The sequence below is a fragment of the Hordeum vulgare genome, chromosome 2H, assembly GCF_904849725.1.
Source record: "Hordeum vulgare subsp. vulgare chromosome 2H, MorexV3_pseudomolecules_assembly, whole genome shotgun sequence".
NCBI lineage: Eukaryota > Viridiplantae > Streptophyta > Magnoliopsida > Poales > Poaceae > Hordeum > Hordeum vulgare.
In genome coordinates this window covers 601,379,988-601,397,738 of record NC_058519.1, presented here as the reverse complement: position 1 = coordinate 601,397,738, position 17,751 = coordinate 601,379,988, and the positions used below count along the sequence as shown (strand labels likewise).

The window sequence follows — 17,751 nt, the reverse complement described above, 5'->3', positions numbered from 1 at the left end:
GCGTTGTGAATTGGGGACAGTTATGCGCCTGTAGATTAGCAGTTTCACAAGCCAAGAAAAGTAGTTCTTCACCACACAAAGAAGTCAAGAAATGTTCCGTCATCAGTGTCCTAGAAAGTCGGGGAAACATTTCCTACCCACAAAGGAAATAATAAGAAATTCACGCCGAAAAATCTTGACAGCTGAATAAGTGAAAGGCATAATGAAAAAGGGAATGCCTTGGTGAAAAGAGAGGATCCTGATAAGTGTCGGACGTTAGGTATGATCATATGGCAACTCCGAACATTTTTTGATGACAAGTTTAGTTACGCAGAATGGCAAGATTAGCTATTTAGAATGACAAGTCTAGTTGGCAAGCATGGCAACTTTCGTGCTTCGGTTTATTTTTGACAGAAACTTGTCGTGACTGAAATTGCCATAGAAAAACCTGAAGTCCAGAGTGCCACGCACTTGCGCTAGCACTTATCATTCGGGAAAAGAAATCCTCTGGATTCGGAAGCACCTTGTAGGCATGTACTATAACATATCAAAAGAATATGCTTTGCCGATGACCTTGACAAAGAGCACTGCTTAGTGCTGCTGATTATAATTAGCGCATTATTCTGTTAAAAGCTGCGTCTTATCATGAGATGATGGCACGAGATATTGTGATGATATAGTAACGGGCAGGATCTCTAGCCTTATTATGGCAGCTGCAACTTGGGCGAGCAGCTAGCAATCATGGACTAATTTTAACCCTACATACTCCATTGGGAAGCCTCAGCAGCTTTGTTTGCACCATCTACAAATGAAATGATACTACTTGGCTACCTGTGCCGATGACAATGTGACAGCAGACAGTTGTGCATCATCACAAGATCATGCCCAATCAAAGATTTCCCAGCACAAAAATCACAACAAAGGGCAAAGCACATCAAATATAATTTGCATAGAAACTTTGACTTGGTGGCCTCACAATGCATGTCAGTGCAGTGTGTGGACCTCTCACAGGAGCAAACACTTTAGCTATCTGATTACTGGTGTGGGAACAGCTCAAGGACCACAGGGCAGAGAAGATTAGACCAGTGGCCTGTACTTCCATGGCATCCGATGCATCATCTTCCCAACAACTGTTGCAGGGGGAGGCACCACCACCAATTATTACTACCCAACCACACAGTGTACATGCCAAACCAAACAGAGAAGCATAACACAACATAAGATGGGATGCCACTGCCAGCCACCCTAACCTAAAGTACTCCAAGAATCAATGGAAGAGTGGTACATAACAACAACATTTGCTACCACTCCATCATTCACTCACAAGGACACTTATTAAGACAGAAACCAAATCCACGCAGAACTTACTCCAGTTAACATAACATGTCTTACAACTTACAAGCATCGTCCATGAATGAACTGCAAGGGGCTTTTCGCATACAGAGTGAAAACCCCATCCATGAAAATCAGGGGGCTTTCTCTGCACCTTCGGCGTCGGCGTCTCTATCCGCTAACCGCATGACAAAAGGGTTACTGCTAAGTCAACTTACTACACAAACTCAAAAGTTCTGTCAAAGTCTACTAGCATACGATGGGGTAATATTAGTAGTGGATCATCTACTGCGATTACAACAAGACACAGTCTTTATTGAAACATGCATCCTTGTCAAGGTACCCTAACGATGAGCGCTAAGAAGCTTATGTATGACCTGAACTAAGGATTCCTTCTTATTTGCATTTGGGCAGTTGTTTGCTTATTCCCCAGATGAAGTTCACTGGGGAGGGAACCAGCCACTGCTGTAGAGCCTATCTGATGGTCTTGGCATTGGCTGCCTGACAAGGTCGACTTGGCCATGGTTCTTCCTAGCACCATCATAAGTGGAAGGCGAACAATTGGGTGGCGCCGTCCCTTTGTTCGAGTCCTGTGGTGGAAGGAAGTAGTTTGCAACAGCTAGGTTGTTGTAAGGGACAGGGATATCACCTGTAAGAGTCCTGAATGCAAATTCCAGGCATGGGTCTGACCAGATACTTCGGAACAGCGATGACAGGGAATATCCGGGCATAGCATCAGCTGTTCCGACAAGTCCGTTCTGTTGCGGCGGAGCATGCGCATCCTGGCGTCCAACGTCTGTTAACGAGCATGCAGCAGATGCTCCTAGTATTTGCTCAGGAGCTGAAGGATACTTGTCTTCAGCATTTCCAGAAGTACTTGTGGCATGTGCTCCATCTTTATTCTGAATTACTGGAGAGGAAATTGCCTTTGACTTACGATTTTTAACTTGCTCCATCTTTTTAATTTGCTCTGTCGGTTGTACCTGATCGGCGATATCTGTCTGTGCGCCCACAAGTGCATCACTAGGCACATTATTCTCTTCCTGGTCCTTTTTCAGTACAGTTAAACGAGGTGACGATCGAACAGGTGCAGCAATCTGTTTCACAGGTTCAGTTTTTTGCTTCTTTCCCTTGGGTTTCGGATCCACATTTGCTTCTTCTCTTGCAGCAGATTCATGCTTCAGCCTCTGATCATTCTCTCTAGCCATCTTAAGTTTCAACTCTGCCAGCCTCCCTTTGGATACACGCTTGGGCTCTGATGATGGCATATTTTCAGAATTCTCATGAGCCGTATCCATCTGTCTATTACCTGATGGCCGTCCAGCCTATATATTTCAAAAATAAAGCCTATTAGATGGTCCAGCAGTAGTTATTGTCATAAGGAAAACATAGGTAGCAAGAAAGATCTTTGCGATTCACTCATTTGAAGTACAATGGAAATCTGAGGGCATCGGCAGACAGCAGTTTGGCTCCACTTTTAGGTATATGACTAAGATGAGAGTTCATGACATTTACTACTCATTGAGAACAACAACACTGATGTTTAGCTCAGCATGGGAAATTTAATGAGCTGCAAAAGTGCGACATACACTGAAGGGTACTACCAGAAAATTGGTAATTCCTAGATGTATACTAGAGAAATGCGTTCCAATGCCAAAACACATTGGAACCAGTAAGATGCTGCTTATTTGTGATTAAGGAGAGAGAACGGGCATGAAATAAGAAAAAATCACATCTGCAACCCATTGCATCCATATCTCATATTGTCCAGACATTTACAAGCATGAACAATTTCATCATTTAGAAAAAAGCAATTAGCCATCCAGACTTGACAATCAAACCATCCAAACTCTGTTCCAAAATGAGTTCGGTGGTTAGGACTTTTCACACCCCTTCTCTCTTATATTTCAGAAAAGTAGTATTTCAATGGGAACAACATGTTTTAGCAAAACTATCAGAATTTTGTAGGTGCATCAGGAAACTATCGGTTATCTAGTGTAATTTAGCAAACATAACATTTTTGCGCTATCCTAGAACTAGAAATAATCTAACACTATCTGAAAAGGGAAAAGGCAAATGTTACATGCAAGGGCTGTTGCTTGAGTTTACCTAATTATAAATTTTCAATTACACAAAAAAATCATACATATGCAGCGTGATATTAGTGTGAACACCTACCAAATTTCATGCACAAATATGAACAAATTTGTCCTAAGTTAAGGCCCTGCTTGGGATGTCTTTTTTTGCCAAATACACTTGTAAAAATAATACACACCTCCATCCATCGGTTTAGTTTTCAGCTGGTTTATACTTATGACCGGTATAAATACCTCTGTAAAATATTACACTTGTAAAAATAAAACGGCATTCCAAGCAGGGGCTAAGTGGTTGCTATTATACTGTTTAAACATTAAGTCAAACATTTTTTCTTTTTTGTGCAGGGTACATTTGGTCATGTTTTTGTTTGATATTTTGTAGGGTGGTTGTGTTATAACATGATGCACATGTATGATTTTTTTGAGATGCATAATTAGGTAAACCCCAAACTCAAGCACCCACCATTGCATCTATAACACCCACTCTCGAAAAGAAAACTCCTTTTTCATTTCTTAACGTTTTTTACTTTATCAATTGAATAATCAGTCGATCCGAGATGTTTAACATGTAGGAAAAAGTCAAATAAGAAATATGAAAAGAGAAGGAACATACATGTTGAGATTTTTCCCCTGAAATCCGCCGGTCCTCATTTTTTCTCTTGTTTGGAGTCACAACGCTATCATTCGTATCTTGAGATTCGAGGTAGTGGTGAACCTCTCTGAGAGAACGAAATTCATAGCTATTTGTAGGATCAATGTAGAACTGTATAGATCAAATGATTAGATTACTACAACAGTACAACTACAAAACAGAGCGTTAAGTAGACAATAAACAGAATGATGTCAAAGTCAAACATAAATTGGTCATACCATTAGGAGGGAAACTAGAGCCTAGAAGCTGTCCTAAGAAAACGACTCAAGTAGTTATTTCCAATTATTTGTTGTCTACATAGAACTGAACCACTAACAACTCATTAGGCATTCATTTGGTCAAAATGGCATGTATCTTCGTGTGTTAGGAATGAGGTTGCTTTCAATTCATTGTTCATTGTCATACCATGACAAGAACATGGTTTATCACATTTGATTAAATTTGGTTCAATGAAATTTTGTGTCAAAGTCGATTAAAAATATTCAATATTCACCGCATTACTCATACATACAGTTGGCAAACAACAATTCAATATGCATGTAGATCACCAGAATATTTTATCAAAATAAACTGACAAGAAGAATGCTAATGAAAAAGTAAAGTTTTTTTTCCCAGTATGAAAAGGGAACGGTCAATGCTAGTCTAAGCTATACTAAAGAAAACTGCACAAATCCAACTGCAAATGAGGAGTTCTTGTTTTAATACCAAATCATTACCAAGTACCAACACTTGTTTTTTAGGATCTTTGTAGCTTTTGTTTTGTGGAAACAAGACTGCAAGAGGCATCAGAAAGGAAACATAAACGCACCGAGTAGAATAATTCGAGTAAATTCCACTTTGACCACCCCCCGTAGTCACCACAAGAGGCATCAGAAAGGAAACATAAACGCACCAAGTTGAATGGTTCGAGTAAATTCCACTTTGACCAACCCCCGTAGTCACCACTTTGTGGCAGCATTTACCCTATTTAAAAAAACCTTACCACATGTAACTCCTTACTTGTGATCTTGTAATTACCCCATTTTTATTTATTTTACTCAAACTGACAAGGTGAACCCATGTGTCAGGATGATGTGGCAGCTGACTAGTCAGAAACTCGGGCATGTATGTTCCACAGGGGTATACAATGTGGTGAGGGAGCAGCACGGTGCAGCTAGTTGAAACCTATTCGCCAAAGTGGACACAATTCCATAGTGCTTAGCTTAATTTGATGAAATTTGAGAGATTTGACATAATTTGATGCGATCCTAATGAGTTTGTGTCCTAGTTGTCTGTCCACACAGCTATTATGCCATCCTAACAAGTGGATCTAACTTATCCGCTTGGTAAAATAGTAAAATAGAGTAAAAGTTGTCGCAATATCACAAATAAGTGGTAGCAGGATTTTAAGTTTTTAACAGGGTAAAAGCTTTTACAATTTCACGAGTTCACGACTAGCTAGTAAAAACTGGAATTTACTACTCGAAATATTTCCACAATTTAACCAAGGGAAACATACTGCACCTTGTCCCTCCTGACCCTAGATCCAGGCCGAGTCTTTCTAGGCCTGTACTCTATCAGCCAGCCATCAGGTAACTCCTCTCCGGCAGGCTCTCTTTTGGTATCAACCTAAGCAGGTAAGCAAGAAGTAGGAGTTAAGCAACCTTGCGAAATATTACTAATAGTTACTGTATTTATATCCTAAAAAGGAAATTAATAATTTGAGGTTTCCATACCATGATCCCGTGTGGGCAGTGCAGGACACGGTATCCTGTCAGGCTAAAAGATCCTAAATCATGCAAGGAAATGGTAAGCATCTGGATGAAGCACATCAACACATGGAGCTGCCATAACATGCAGTCAAGCATTCATGTACTTTGCTGAAATAACAACAAATAAGCTGCCAGTCTGAAGCCGTCTGTGGGGAAAGCTGATGGGACAAGGCTTTTATGGGGGCACTAAAGAAAATGTCTTTTGCAGTGCATGAACTGAACCTGTTCAAATCCACTCCTGAACCAGATACCTCAGTTGAGCTACTAACAGAACTTGCTAATCCCAGGTCCTTGATAAAAGGATGTAGCCACACAAACTCAAGAGTGCAGCAGCTAAAAGGGTTGTAGTAGTATCCTTGTTTTAACCAGGAGCACTAGTCGTATTTTCTACTAAGATGCTGATGACTATGGTGATCTGTGGATTGCGCCCCATGTCCCAAGTCCAATTGCTGCTACCTCTGTTGAATAAAATCTCTCTTTGTTTCGCGAAGAAAGAAGAATAAAATCCATTTTTGACCACACACACGCACATGCACCGGAGATAGCACAAGCCTCAAGCTCAGCAAAGCTAACCGATCTAGGAACTCTTGCTGGGGAGATTAGCAAGCAGCTCAAGGTCCCGGCACAAAGCGCTGACCACGAGAAAATCATGAAGAGAGGGAAGGGGGGAGCAAAGAGCTGAGCGATACCAGTAGTACTAGTTATCTTATTCTACTTTGCACTGGAAAGGATGGCGTTTCTGTCTCTGGATTCTTTAACGAGGGGAGACGCAAACGATTTACTGATCGTAATCACACGGAAACCACGAGGGTGTCGCAGCAGGGTCCCGGAATCCAGATCCAAAACCTCACGCAAATCACCACGAGTAGTATTTAATTCTACCAAGCCAAGCAGCACGGCAGCAAGCGCAGAAAACCTCGGCGTGTTGGCATGCTGCTACCTGGAACAACAAGAACACGCGCATGCTCTTGGCACGCAATCGTAGCCGGAACGCTGGCCTCCCCGTAGAGCACGGGGGATCCATCGAGGAAAGAGAAAATCAGCAAGGAAAAGAAGAAGAAGGAGCGAATCCGGCAAAAAACGAGGAGGAGGCCGAGCAGAGCAGAGCAGAGCAGGAGCACTGACCTTATCACCGGCCAAGGCTACGGTGAGGCGGCCATGGATGGGGTCCGCGCACGCAGAGGCCAGGTGGTCGGGGAGAGGAGAAGGGGGAGAGCCTGGACCGGGAGGGAAGAATGACAGCGGGAGGAGGAAGACCAGGAGCACGACGCACTGGGAGTCGGGAGGAGTAGGAGCCGGAGGAGGACAGCAAAGGAGGCGCCCCCCTGCCCTTTGTTTCTTTGTTTGTTTTACCGGCCCGATCTGACAGATGCCGCGCGCGGGAGGCTCTCCTCCCCGTCGTCTCGTGATTCCGTGAGGTGAAGGCGACGCTCGCTCATGCGTGGACTGTGACAGTGTCGCCCAACTGTCCGCTCTCTCGGGCTGCTCGGTGTGGGTGTGGGTGTGGGTGTGGATAATGATGGCGTCCATCCTCGCGCTCGCGCCACGGCCGCTACTGGACAAGGCGCGGGAAGGGAAGGGAAGTCGTCGTGTGACCTGTGATGGCTGATGGAATGGAATGGAGGTGATGGAGGTGGAGCCATTTCTTCCTTTCTTCGCTCCCCTGCTCACTCGCTGTCCTTCATTTGATTGTTGACTTGCTGGCCGGGCGGTTTTTACTGCCCGCGTAAACGAGGCATGTGTCGACACACAAGGTGTCCTTTTCTTTCTTTTTTGGCGGGAATTTCTTGTGCTTCTAGCTGCATGGGTGCATGGCATGGCTTCACTGTTGGCATTTACTAAGAATTAGTGGTAGTATGCATCATCCTCTCCTCTGCTTTCCTTTAACAATGCAGGTCTAAGGCGTCTAGGCGGTCTAGCTGACCGACTGGCCGGAGCGAGCTTTGTCGTGCCTGCGCGTGAGCCGTGGCCGGCCTCCGATGCCCACACAATTATTGGCGTCTCTGAACCCTCGCAAGACATCGAGGTGGCGCCTGCATTCTGCATCCATCCATGAGCGCGGATGACAAAGGATCACCGTCATCACCATCATCATCATCATCGTCACACGAATCACTAAATCTGGCCAGACGAATGAGATCCTTGACTCGGAGCCACCGAAAGGATCCGAGAGAGAGATAAGATGGGCAGCAGCAGGAAGGAATCCTATTCCCTCGCCTCACCCGTAACGTAATCCAAGCTAGCTACTAGCTGCATCGATCACAGCATTCAGATACAGTGATACGGCTGATGCATGAGAGATCACGTAATTAGCAGCAGCGTGTTTACGCTTTGAATTAGCACTGGCACTGAGCCAGGCCACGGCCAGGGCCACGTGCTACCACGCCTTTTCCCTGTTGTGCGTCGAGCCGAGCGCCTCAAGAGACGTGGGCTGGACCGCGCGCTAGGCCGGTTGCTGCTGCAGCTGCAGCTGCAGATTCAAGGGGCAGAAGAAATATACAGCACGAAGATCCGGTTATGAAAAACTGCATGCATGCAGCGTCTCCCACCCAAACCCCGATCCCCCTGCTCGTCTCGGTGAATGAATAGCCAGGACGGGCACGGCGCCGTACCTCTCTGGCTGCAGTCGAGTCGACGGTGTCCTCTCCTCGTCCGTCCCAGCCTACGCATTCATGTCGGCGACGAGATTCACGGCGCCGTCGACGGGCGACATGTCATGTCAGGGGGAGGAGCGATTAGGAATGGCAGCAAGACCAAGGAATGGACGCAGACTGGCCTCTTCTGACGAGTGATGCATGGAGCTGATTCTATTCTAATCTCACGCACTGCAAGGGGGCGCCGCTCGCGAGTGCCGCGTCTCCGCTTCCCTCGCCTCTTCCAACGCCAGATCTGTTGACTGTTTCGAATTACACACTGCCTTCTTTTCTCTCTCAAGACAAGGCTTATATATATTCACCTCTTCTTTTTTGAGAAATGGATTATATTTACTGCCCTTTTTTTTTAGAAACACATTTACTGCCTTTTATTGAGAGAGAGAGAGAGAGAGAACGTTTAACTTGCCTGAATTGCCCATGAGGCCTAATGGCTCATACTGCATGCCTGCTACCTGGCCCATGAGGCCCAGTGATTCACAGGTCAGAAATCAGCTCAATATTTTACATCTGCTTCGAAACTGTTTCTAAAAAATGGTTCGAAAATCCCGTTCAAAGGCAAGCTCCATGGAGGTCAGTTTTGAAATATTTCAAAATCCATATTTTTACATTTCAATTAATTTTGAGATAACGTATAGATATGCATGGAGACATAATGCACAAGTGCGTAAATTTTTAGAACGAAATACGTTGAAATTAGGGTTATGCAAAAAAAAAAAACTTTTTAACGCATGATAATATGCATCCTACCAGGCTATGAATTTATCTTTTCTGTCTAGATCATATTTCAAAGTATTTCATCCTGAATTTTTACACACATACACATAACATCCTTGTTTACTTGTATAATACTATTATTTATTTAGATTTTTCTAAAACTGAAAAGTTTGAATTTTGATTTTTTTTCAAATAATTCAGCCTCCACCAAGAGCCAAATCGCCACACTCCATCTGGTTCATAAATAAAAGTATATAGCAGGAGAGGGTCGTCACTTTTTTGAGCATACGACATGAGTGATTCAAATTTTACTATGAGAAGAGAGCTTAGGACATCTCCAAAGCTAGTCACTATTTCCCTTCTCCAAATATATTTTTTATTTGAACTGTGTTCATTGACAAGATATCAGAGCTTGCCATCTAACACTGCCCGCATACATTTTAACAACTAATTGAACTAACAAGAAAAAAATTCATGCCAACACGACGTATTTTCAAATAAATCATAAGAGATTCATGAAAAAGTGACGGGTTTCATATAAACATGACGAAATTCATTACATTTCGGACACACTTCAACTAAAAGCGGAACTCATTCAATTCCGCCTGACGCTGGCGATACCATCAGTGGTCGAGGCGGATCTCGCGGGCAGAGTGGTAGGACTCGAGGAGTGTCACCTCCCTGGCCACGTCTACGTCTCGCACAATCGCCTTGCCATCGTCGAGGTGTTGTTCCGTTTGCCGATGCTCCTCAAGGGCTAAAGGTTGTAGGCCGCGTCGGCCAGCGCCTCCTAGAACTGCACCACACCCATAAAATGGGTATGAGCCTCGCCGATGCTGAGGGTGCAATGCACCGGCGAGCGTGGCGACGGCTAGTCATCGGATGTGTCCTCCATTGGGACATCATCGGCCATTGGCTACATGCCAGCCTGTCAACCGTCAGTAATGGTATCCATCTCCTTCTTCCGTTCCAGCGTGAGCCCATCCCATAGAGCTCTAGAACGCGAGGAGGCCATGTTTGGAATGGTGCGGAGAGGAGAAAGAGACTGGAGGAGGAGGAGTGCCAAATATGACCGAGGCTGGAGTTTATATAGCAGGGCTGAATGGGTACGATGGGTGTCAAAGGGACGAACTGGTGGCCTCAGAGTAAGTTCCTCCGCAACTATGTGTCATTAATGTGTGCGACAGAGGGACGGGCAGGTCGTTTGAACGTGAGGTACACAAAAGCTCAATAATAGGCACACTTGTCCTTTTGGTCATTGGGTAAGAGACATGCCAGTTCACGTCAATTGCGAATCAAGGAGGTTCAACTTTGGTGGCAAACAATTCAAGTGACTTGTCTTCCGATTGGGCAAATTTTTTCTTGTACATATCCCATTGCAAGTCAGAGGTGATAGGCATACTTTTCAAGGGAGATTTGGCTCCAACTCCAACATCATACTTTCCTATTAACTAAACAACATCCACTCTAAGACACATCTTAGTTCTGCAAAAACCTCATCATAGCTAGGGCTTGTATCAAAAACCATTGTTTCCTCACCCTTGCCGGCATTGTTACTCAAGAATGCCTCCTTGTCCATAAAATGAACATTAACAAGTCTCGCCATCTAAAAACAACATGAATAAATTAACGCATCAATGACAATTTTTGGTTATCTAAAAACAATCCATTATACCCAAATTATATCAACACCGAATTATTAATGATGTCTAAAAATGTCAGTAATTAAGATACACTAAGCAAAGTTTATCCTAAACACTAACTAACCATAACCCCCAATCTTTCTACTCATAAAGCAAATATTTATAGTACACCAAGCTTATCCCTATTACCAAAGATAAACAAGATATTCAAACACGCTAAAATTAGGGGAAAGCATGAAGTAGGGTCCCTCCAAGATGTAAAAATTCTAGCAAAATAACAATATTTAACCAAAAAAATTGGATGATTTGGGGAAGATTACCACAAGCAACAAAATGATGCAACGATCCACCTAAGGGAAGCACCTTTTGGAGAAGATTTGATGGGGGGCTTGAGGGGTGGGAGACGGGGGGAGAGCACGAGTGCAGCAACAAGCTTGGGCTCGATTGGGGAGAGTGAGTGGGATGGGTCCCAACCACTCTCCCGTGGGCCAGTTCACTTACCAGTACGAGATGCCAAGGTGCATGGCATCTGGGTCTGGGGATTGAGACGTCGGGTTCCCTCGCGTCTCGTACTTTGCCACGTCAGCAGGTCAATGGGTCAGCCATTCGTGCGGGCCCCGGACTAGATGTCGGGGACACTAGCGTCTCCCGTGCAACCCATACGCTAGGGATGTTGGCATTACCAAAAGAGGCCAGAATAAAAAAAATTAAAAGCGAGGTCGATTCCGGAATTTGTTAGCACAAAAGGTCATAACACAAATTTTGTCGAGCTGGTGGAGCTGGGAAGAAACAACTGATGCCGCCCGCGTGTGTTATCGAGGTTGTGTGCCCGTGTAAATAAACTCAGTGACTCCAAAGCCGGGTTTGGTGAAGCTAAGGTTGTGTTTGGTTGAGATGGAGATTCTGTAAAACCTACTGTGAGAAGTGATGTGTGAAAAAGTTGTTGTGAACTTTCAGCTGTGGAAAAGCTAGAAGCTGTTTGGCTAAAACAACTATGATACTGTAGATTTGTTTGTGAATTGTGTGTAATGACTCTGAGCAACGAGTCAATTTTTTAATGTGCAACTTGACCATAAACAGCTGAAAGGATCGATATGGTTGACTAGAGGGGGGGGAATAGGCAACTATCAAATTTTAATCTTTTCTTTTAATATGTTAAGTTTAGCAACAAATAGGTTGTCTAGATATGCAATTAAGTGAGCAATATATATGATGCTAACAACAAAAATATTGAGCAAGAAGTAAATACAAGTAAAGGTAAGAAATAACCAGAAATGGAACTGATGAAGACGAGGATGTGTTTCCGAAGTTCTTACCTTTGAGGGGGGAGTACATCTCCGTTGGAGCGGTATGGAGGCACAATGCTCCCCAAGATGCTACCAAGGCCACCGTATTCTCCTCACGCGCTCACACGATGCGAGGTGTTGTGATTGCACTAAGTGGTGCCCTTCAAGGCGGCGACCGGACCTTTACAAACAAGGCTGGGGCTCTCTCCACAACTTGATTGGAGGCTCGCGACGAAACCACGAAGCTTCACCACAATGGAATATGGCTTTGAGGTGACCCCTTTCGTCTAGGGTGCTCAAACACCCAAATCTACACAAGAAAGTATGGGGGAATCAAATTTCCTTTGGTGGAAGTGTATATCTAGATCTCCTCCTTCAATCCCTAGCAAGACAACAAGTTTGGGTGGCTAGAGAGACAAATCGGGCAAGAAATCTTAGAGTGCATCAATGGTGGAGAGAGAGAGAGGTAAGAGATAAGATAGAGGTGGACGAACCACCCCTTTATATATTCCAACCGTTACAACCATTTTACATGGCAGCGGTACAACCAGTGGTGCGGGCGGTACAACCGACATGACTAGTACAACCGCCCAACCACCGCCAAACCACCGGACCACAACAGAAAGGTGGCCGATGGTTCCACTCAACTCTAGTGGTGGACACGACAAAGTCCCAAGCGGTATAACTGCCTGGAACACCGGTAGTATGAGGCTATATAAAATAGCGGCACAACTGGTCACGTCTGCCCAACAACCGAAGCTCAACAAAACTACGTCCGGTTGAAGCGCTGGGCCGGTTTAACCGTCCAGGGCTGCCACCCTGGGTCACCCACCTGTGGGCGGTACAACCGCTCGGGGGCAGTGGTACAACCGTTGGGGACGAGTGAGTGGCAGAACCCCTAGAGTATCATCCCTGGATGGTGGTTAGACCGGATGTCTGGAGCGAGCGATGCAACCGGTCGGGATAGCAGTACAACCGACAAGCATGAAACGAAAGAGGGGTCTCTCTCTCTTTGATGCGATGGAACGAGTTGGGTGCATAAAAATGTGAGAGAATTGATTCACCCAAGAACTTCCAATGTGGATTCCCTCTTAATAGTACGGGATCCCTACGAGCAAAGAAATAAACACGTAGAGAACATCGTCTTTGATCTTTTTCGTTTGGAGGGAATACCTAACCGTCTTGTGTCTCACCCATGATACCTGAACAACTTGACACCCGGTTAGATAACATAGTGAGGTGTCATCATCACCAAAACACTTAAGGTAAGAGAATGCCCCTATAATCTCCCCCTTTTTGGTGGATGATGACAACAACACGATTTGCAGTGATGGTCTCTAAAATAAAAGCGGAGCTCCCCCTTGATTTTAGGGACCAACCAATGGGTACACAGAAAGAATAACATTAAGGAGAAATTGTACAATATAATAAGTAGAGCTTAACGACAAGGGTAAGAATAAACTCAGTCTCTACTGAAACGCAAATAGTCTTCACATAAGATAGGTTCAGGACCGACTAAAAGAAAATAAGAGTTCAACTGGGAAGCAAAACAAAAGACACGATGACAACCAAAGCCCCCCATGCAAATCCCGCCATAATATAGATCTCTCCCCCTTTGGCATCATGACACCAAAAAGGAAAAGAGTGATGCTAACGCCCCTGTGCTCAGTAGAGCTCATCAGATCCGCCAGTCTCCTCGGAATCACCACTAGCAGACCCATCATCATCATCACCACCACCATCATCAACAACAACATCAGCAGAGAAGGAGACAACAGGCTGACCCGAGATCTCATCATCAGTCCAAGTGCTATGTGCATAGATCCACCGCTCCTTAGGAGTGATGGTATTCTCAGAACCACTGGTGGACTCAAGATGGAGAGCCCGCATAATTTGAATCTATGTGCGTCTGGCAAGTTTCTCGTTAACATGGGCTTCATAGAGATTCTTGTGAACATGAGTCTGGAGGCAGAAGGTCTTCTTTAATTTGTTGGAGAGCTTGGAGACCCAAGATGGTGTGGATCCTGCAGGAATCTCAAAATCATCGTCACCGGAAGTAGCAAAGACATCCTCAGGGTTGTCAGCAGGGAAGCAAGGTGCAAGATGCTTCTTCTTCTGGAGTTGCTTGACCTCATGCTCAATGAGGTTGTCTGGAGACGTGAGAGGATCGCCAGGCCTACAAGCTAGCCACACAGAGTTGAGGAAACACATGATGAAAGGAGCATAGGTGGCGACCTTTCTGAAGGAGACAGTGGAGTACATCTCCTCCCACAACCATTTGGAAGCATCAAACGTAGCCCCAGAGCAAAATTTAGTCCACATGGCAACAAGCAGATCAATAAAGTATCCATGAATCTCATCTTGATTTCCAACCTTGGGCTGAAGAACATTCCAGAAAACATGGTGCAAAATATCATAGACCTGCTACGGGTCCTTAGAGGCTCGAGGAATCCCATGCGCGGGAATGTACAAGGGGGCTAACTCCACCTTATCCATAGGAGTATCCCGATCATGAGGACGGATGCCGTCATTCCCAGTGAGTCCATTATCATCACAACCAAGTGCATTGCAAAAGGCACGCCACATGACCTGGAAAAGCTCATCACGACACATGAAGGAAAGGGTACGAGCTTCATCAGTGCCAAAGTGAACATTGTCATATAACTGGTGAATGAGGTGCACATCAAAGGGACAGTTGATAGTCATGAGCTTGAACTTGATCTTGAGCTTGCTCAGAGGAGTGAGCTTGATTAAGGAAATCACTTGGTGAACCACCATCATGTATTGGATCTTTTCTTTGATCTTGATCATAAGGTTTAGGGCCTTTGATTTGTTCTTCGGAAGCATGTGGGTCTTGCGTCGGTGATGGTTCCACATGAGTGGAACATTGTCCTTCTCCTTCAGCAACAAGGGGTTCCTCAACGGGCAGGAAGTGTCCCACACCCATTCTTCTTATGGATTGGGGAGGAATTTCATCACCTACATCATAAAGACCGCTTTGCTCCACTTGGGAGCCATTATTTTCATCAAACTCTATGTTACACGTCTCCTCAATGAGTCCTGAGGACTTGTTGAGGACACGGTAAGCGCGAGAGTTTATAGCATAACCAACAAATTTGCCCTCCTGAGCTTTAGGTTCAAATTTAGACAAGCGAGCACCTTTCTTAAGAATGAAACACTTACAACCAAACACCCGAAAGTACTTGAGTTTGGGCTTGTTACCGGTGAGAATTTCATATGGAGTCTTGTTCAAGCCTTTGCGAAGGTAGAGCCTATTGGATGCATGACATGCGGTGTTGATGGCTTCGGCCCAAAAGTTATACGGAGATTTAAACTCCACCACCATGGTCCTTGCCGCATCCATGAACGTTTGGTTCTTCCTTTTCACCACACCATTTTGTTGAGGAGTGTAAGGTGTAGAGTTTTGATGCTTGATTCCATCATCACTCAAAAATTCATTTAAGGTGTAATTATTGAACTCGGTGCCATTGTCACTTCTAATCATCAATATCTTTGCATCATGTTGTCGTTGATCTTCATTGGCAAAGTCGACAGTGGTTTGTTTAGTCTCACTCTTTCTCTTGAAGAAATATACCCAAGTATATCTTGAATAACCATCCACAATCACCTAGCAATACTTTCTTCCTCCAAGGCTATTGTAAGATGGATGACCAAAGAGATCCATGTGGAGGAGCTCCAAGGTCCATTTTGAGTAGATGGTAGTCATGGGGCGATGAGCTGTCTCATGGATCTTTCCTTAAATACAGGCACTGCAAGCACAATCTCTGGCGAAACTCACATTTGTTAGTCCAAGAACGTGACCCCCTTTGAGGATACTTTACAAAGACCTCATATTGGCATGGGCTAGCCGGCGATGCCAAAGCCATCCCTCATCAACTTTAGCCATTAAGCAAGTTGCAGTCTTAGTGGGTCGCTTTGAAAAGTTAACCACATAGAGACCGTTCTCGACATGCCCAACAAAAGCTACTTTAAGAGTCTTGCTCCACAAAAGTGCCACAGAGTCAATGCCAAATAAGGTACTAAAACCCATAAGTTCAAGTTGATGAACGAAAAGTAAATTGTATGCGAGGGTCTCAACAAGGATAACCTTTTCAATGGTAAGGTCCAGAAAAATTACCAGCTTGCCGAGACCCAATACCTTTGAAATCTCATCATCACCAAAGGAGACTTGGGTGGCAACGAATGGGTTGGGATGAACGTCCACCACCAAGTCCTTGCTTCCTGTCATGTGATTTGTTGCTCCACTATCAAGCAACCATGACACACCACCAGAAGCAAACTCCTGCATAAGATCAATGCTTTGATTTAGGTACCCACTCTTCAATGGGTCCTTTAAGGTTAGTAACAAGGGTCTTAGGAACCCAAATAGGCCATTCAATGTACTCATTAGGAGAACCAACAAACTTAGCAAAAACATTCCCATCAGTGGCATGACATAAAACATAAGAGGGGTTAAAGTCGTCGGTTGTGTTGGGAAGGAGGGTTTTTCCCTTCTTGGCAATATCACCCTTAGCTTGGTCCTTCTTCTTCACATGAGTACCCTCCCCAGTTTTAACAAAGGTTTCCATAAGCTTGGGAGGTTGCTTGGTCTTCCTCTTCTTCTTCTTCTTGGACTTGGGTGCAAACCCAATTCCTTCCTTTGCAACGAGTTCCTTTTGATTGCTCAAAAGGTCATTAAGATTTTTTTTCACCTTGTATGCATGTCACAAGGCCTTTCTCAAGATGCTCTTTTAATTTGGCATCCTCTTCCACAAGATGTGCATGCTCACAACAAGGGTTAGTAGCATGTACATTATCAATTAAAAACAAATGGATAGAAAGTGGATATTTCCTTAATGAGTTTTACTTGGAGTTGAGCATGGGACACTTTCAAAGAGGCATGCACACTCTTCAAGGCCTTGTGAGCCTTGTCAAGTGTTGCAAGCTCTTCCTTGAGTCTAACATGGTCAAGCACAAGTGCATCTTTTTTGGATTGGAGCATACGAGTAAGAACAAGAGCATGATCAAGATATTTCTTTAATTTAGCAAGGTCATCATTGTGTGACTCCTCAAGAGTCAAACGAAGTCCTTGCTCTTCTTCAAGAGCAATAGCAAGATCCGCTATCTCATCGGCATAGTCACAACTATGTCCTTGTAATGTAGAGATAGTTTCTTCATGAGATTCAATGAGGTCATTAGCATATCCTAGTTGTTCCAAGAGAGCAACAAAATGCTTCTTGGATTTACCTTTGATCTTTCTCATGAATTTATCAAAGGAGTTTTCTTCATGCTCTACCTCTTGCTTTTCATCACCACTAACGGGGGTAGTGGAAATGGTAGCATTGAGGTTGGAAGTTTTAATATTGGATGTTACCTTGTTGGATGCCTTGGCCATAAGGCACTTCGAATTGCGGTTCTTGTTGGGGGGCGTTGAAGAGGGACACCTTGCTTGGAGAAGAGGTTGCAATGGCCATGGTGGCCATCCCCATCACTTCACCACTTGCTTCATCATCCTCATCCTCGTCAGAGAGGTACTCTTAATGAGCCACTAACACCTTTTGCGGCTTTTTCTTGAATAATTTGTTCTTGTTGGGGAAGGGCTTGGCCTTGTCTTTGGGAATAAGTTTGCCACCGTTGTCTTTCC

At 44.4% G+C, this 17,751-nt stretch overlaps 1 protein-coding gene across 2 annotated transcripts; it reads right to left on the bottom strand.

Annotated features, from left to right (window-relative positions):
• Positions 1 to 1,314: 1,314 nt before the first annotated feature.
• Positions 1,315 to 7,185, bottom strand: LOC123427618. 2 transcript variants are annotated; one of them, XM_045111697.1, is made up of 5 exons: positions 6,936 to 7,185; positions 5,775 to 5,827; positions 5,563 to 5,667; positions 4,021 to 4,170; positions 1,315 to 2,636 (listed from the first exon to the last, which is right to left on the bottom strand). In XM_045111697.1, exons 2-5 carry the CDS (start codon positions 5,775 to 5,777, stop codon positions 1,752 to 1,754), a joined length of 1,143 nt encoding a protein of 380 aa, XP_044967632.1. In that variant the 5' UTR covers positions 5,778 to 5,827; positions 6,936 to 7,185; the 3' UTR covers positions 1,315 to 1,751. The 2 variants fall into 2 exon arrangements, with proteins under 2 accessions (XP_044967632.1, XP_044967631.1); XM_045111696.1 differs by lacking the exon at positions 6,936 to 7,185 and having other exon boundaries at positions 5,775 to 6,738.
• Positions 7,186 to 17,751: the final 10,566 nt, after the last annotated feature.

Bases quoted from the DNA above. Each gene is read 5' to 3' on its own strand.
- LOC123427618 (XM_045111696.1), bottom strand. From the start codon at position 5,906: ATGCTTGACTGCATGTTATGGCAGCTCCATGTGTTGATGTGCTTCATC. The intron at 5,668-5,774 runs GTATGGAAACCT...TTACCTGCTTAG, and splicing joins ACTGCCCACACGGGATCATG to GTTGATACCAAAAGAGAGCC. The intron at 4,171-5,562 runs GTGCAGTATGTT...TGATCTATACAG, and splicing joins CTAGGGTCAGGAGGGACAAG to TTCTACATTGATCCTACAAA.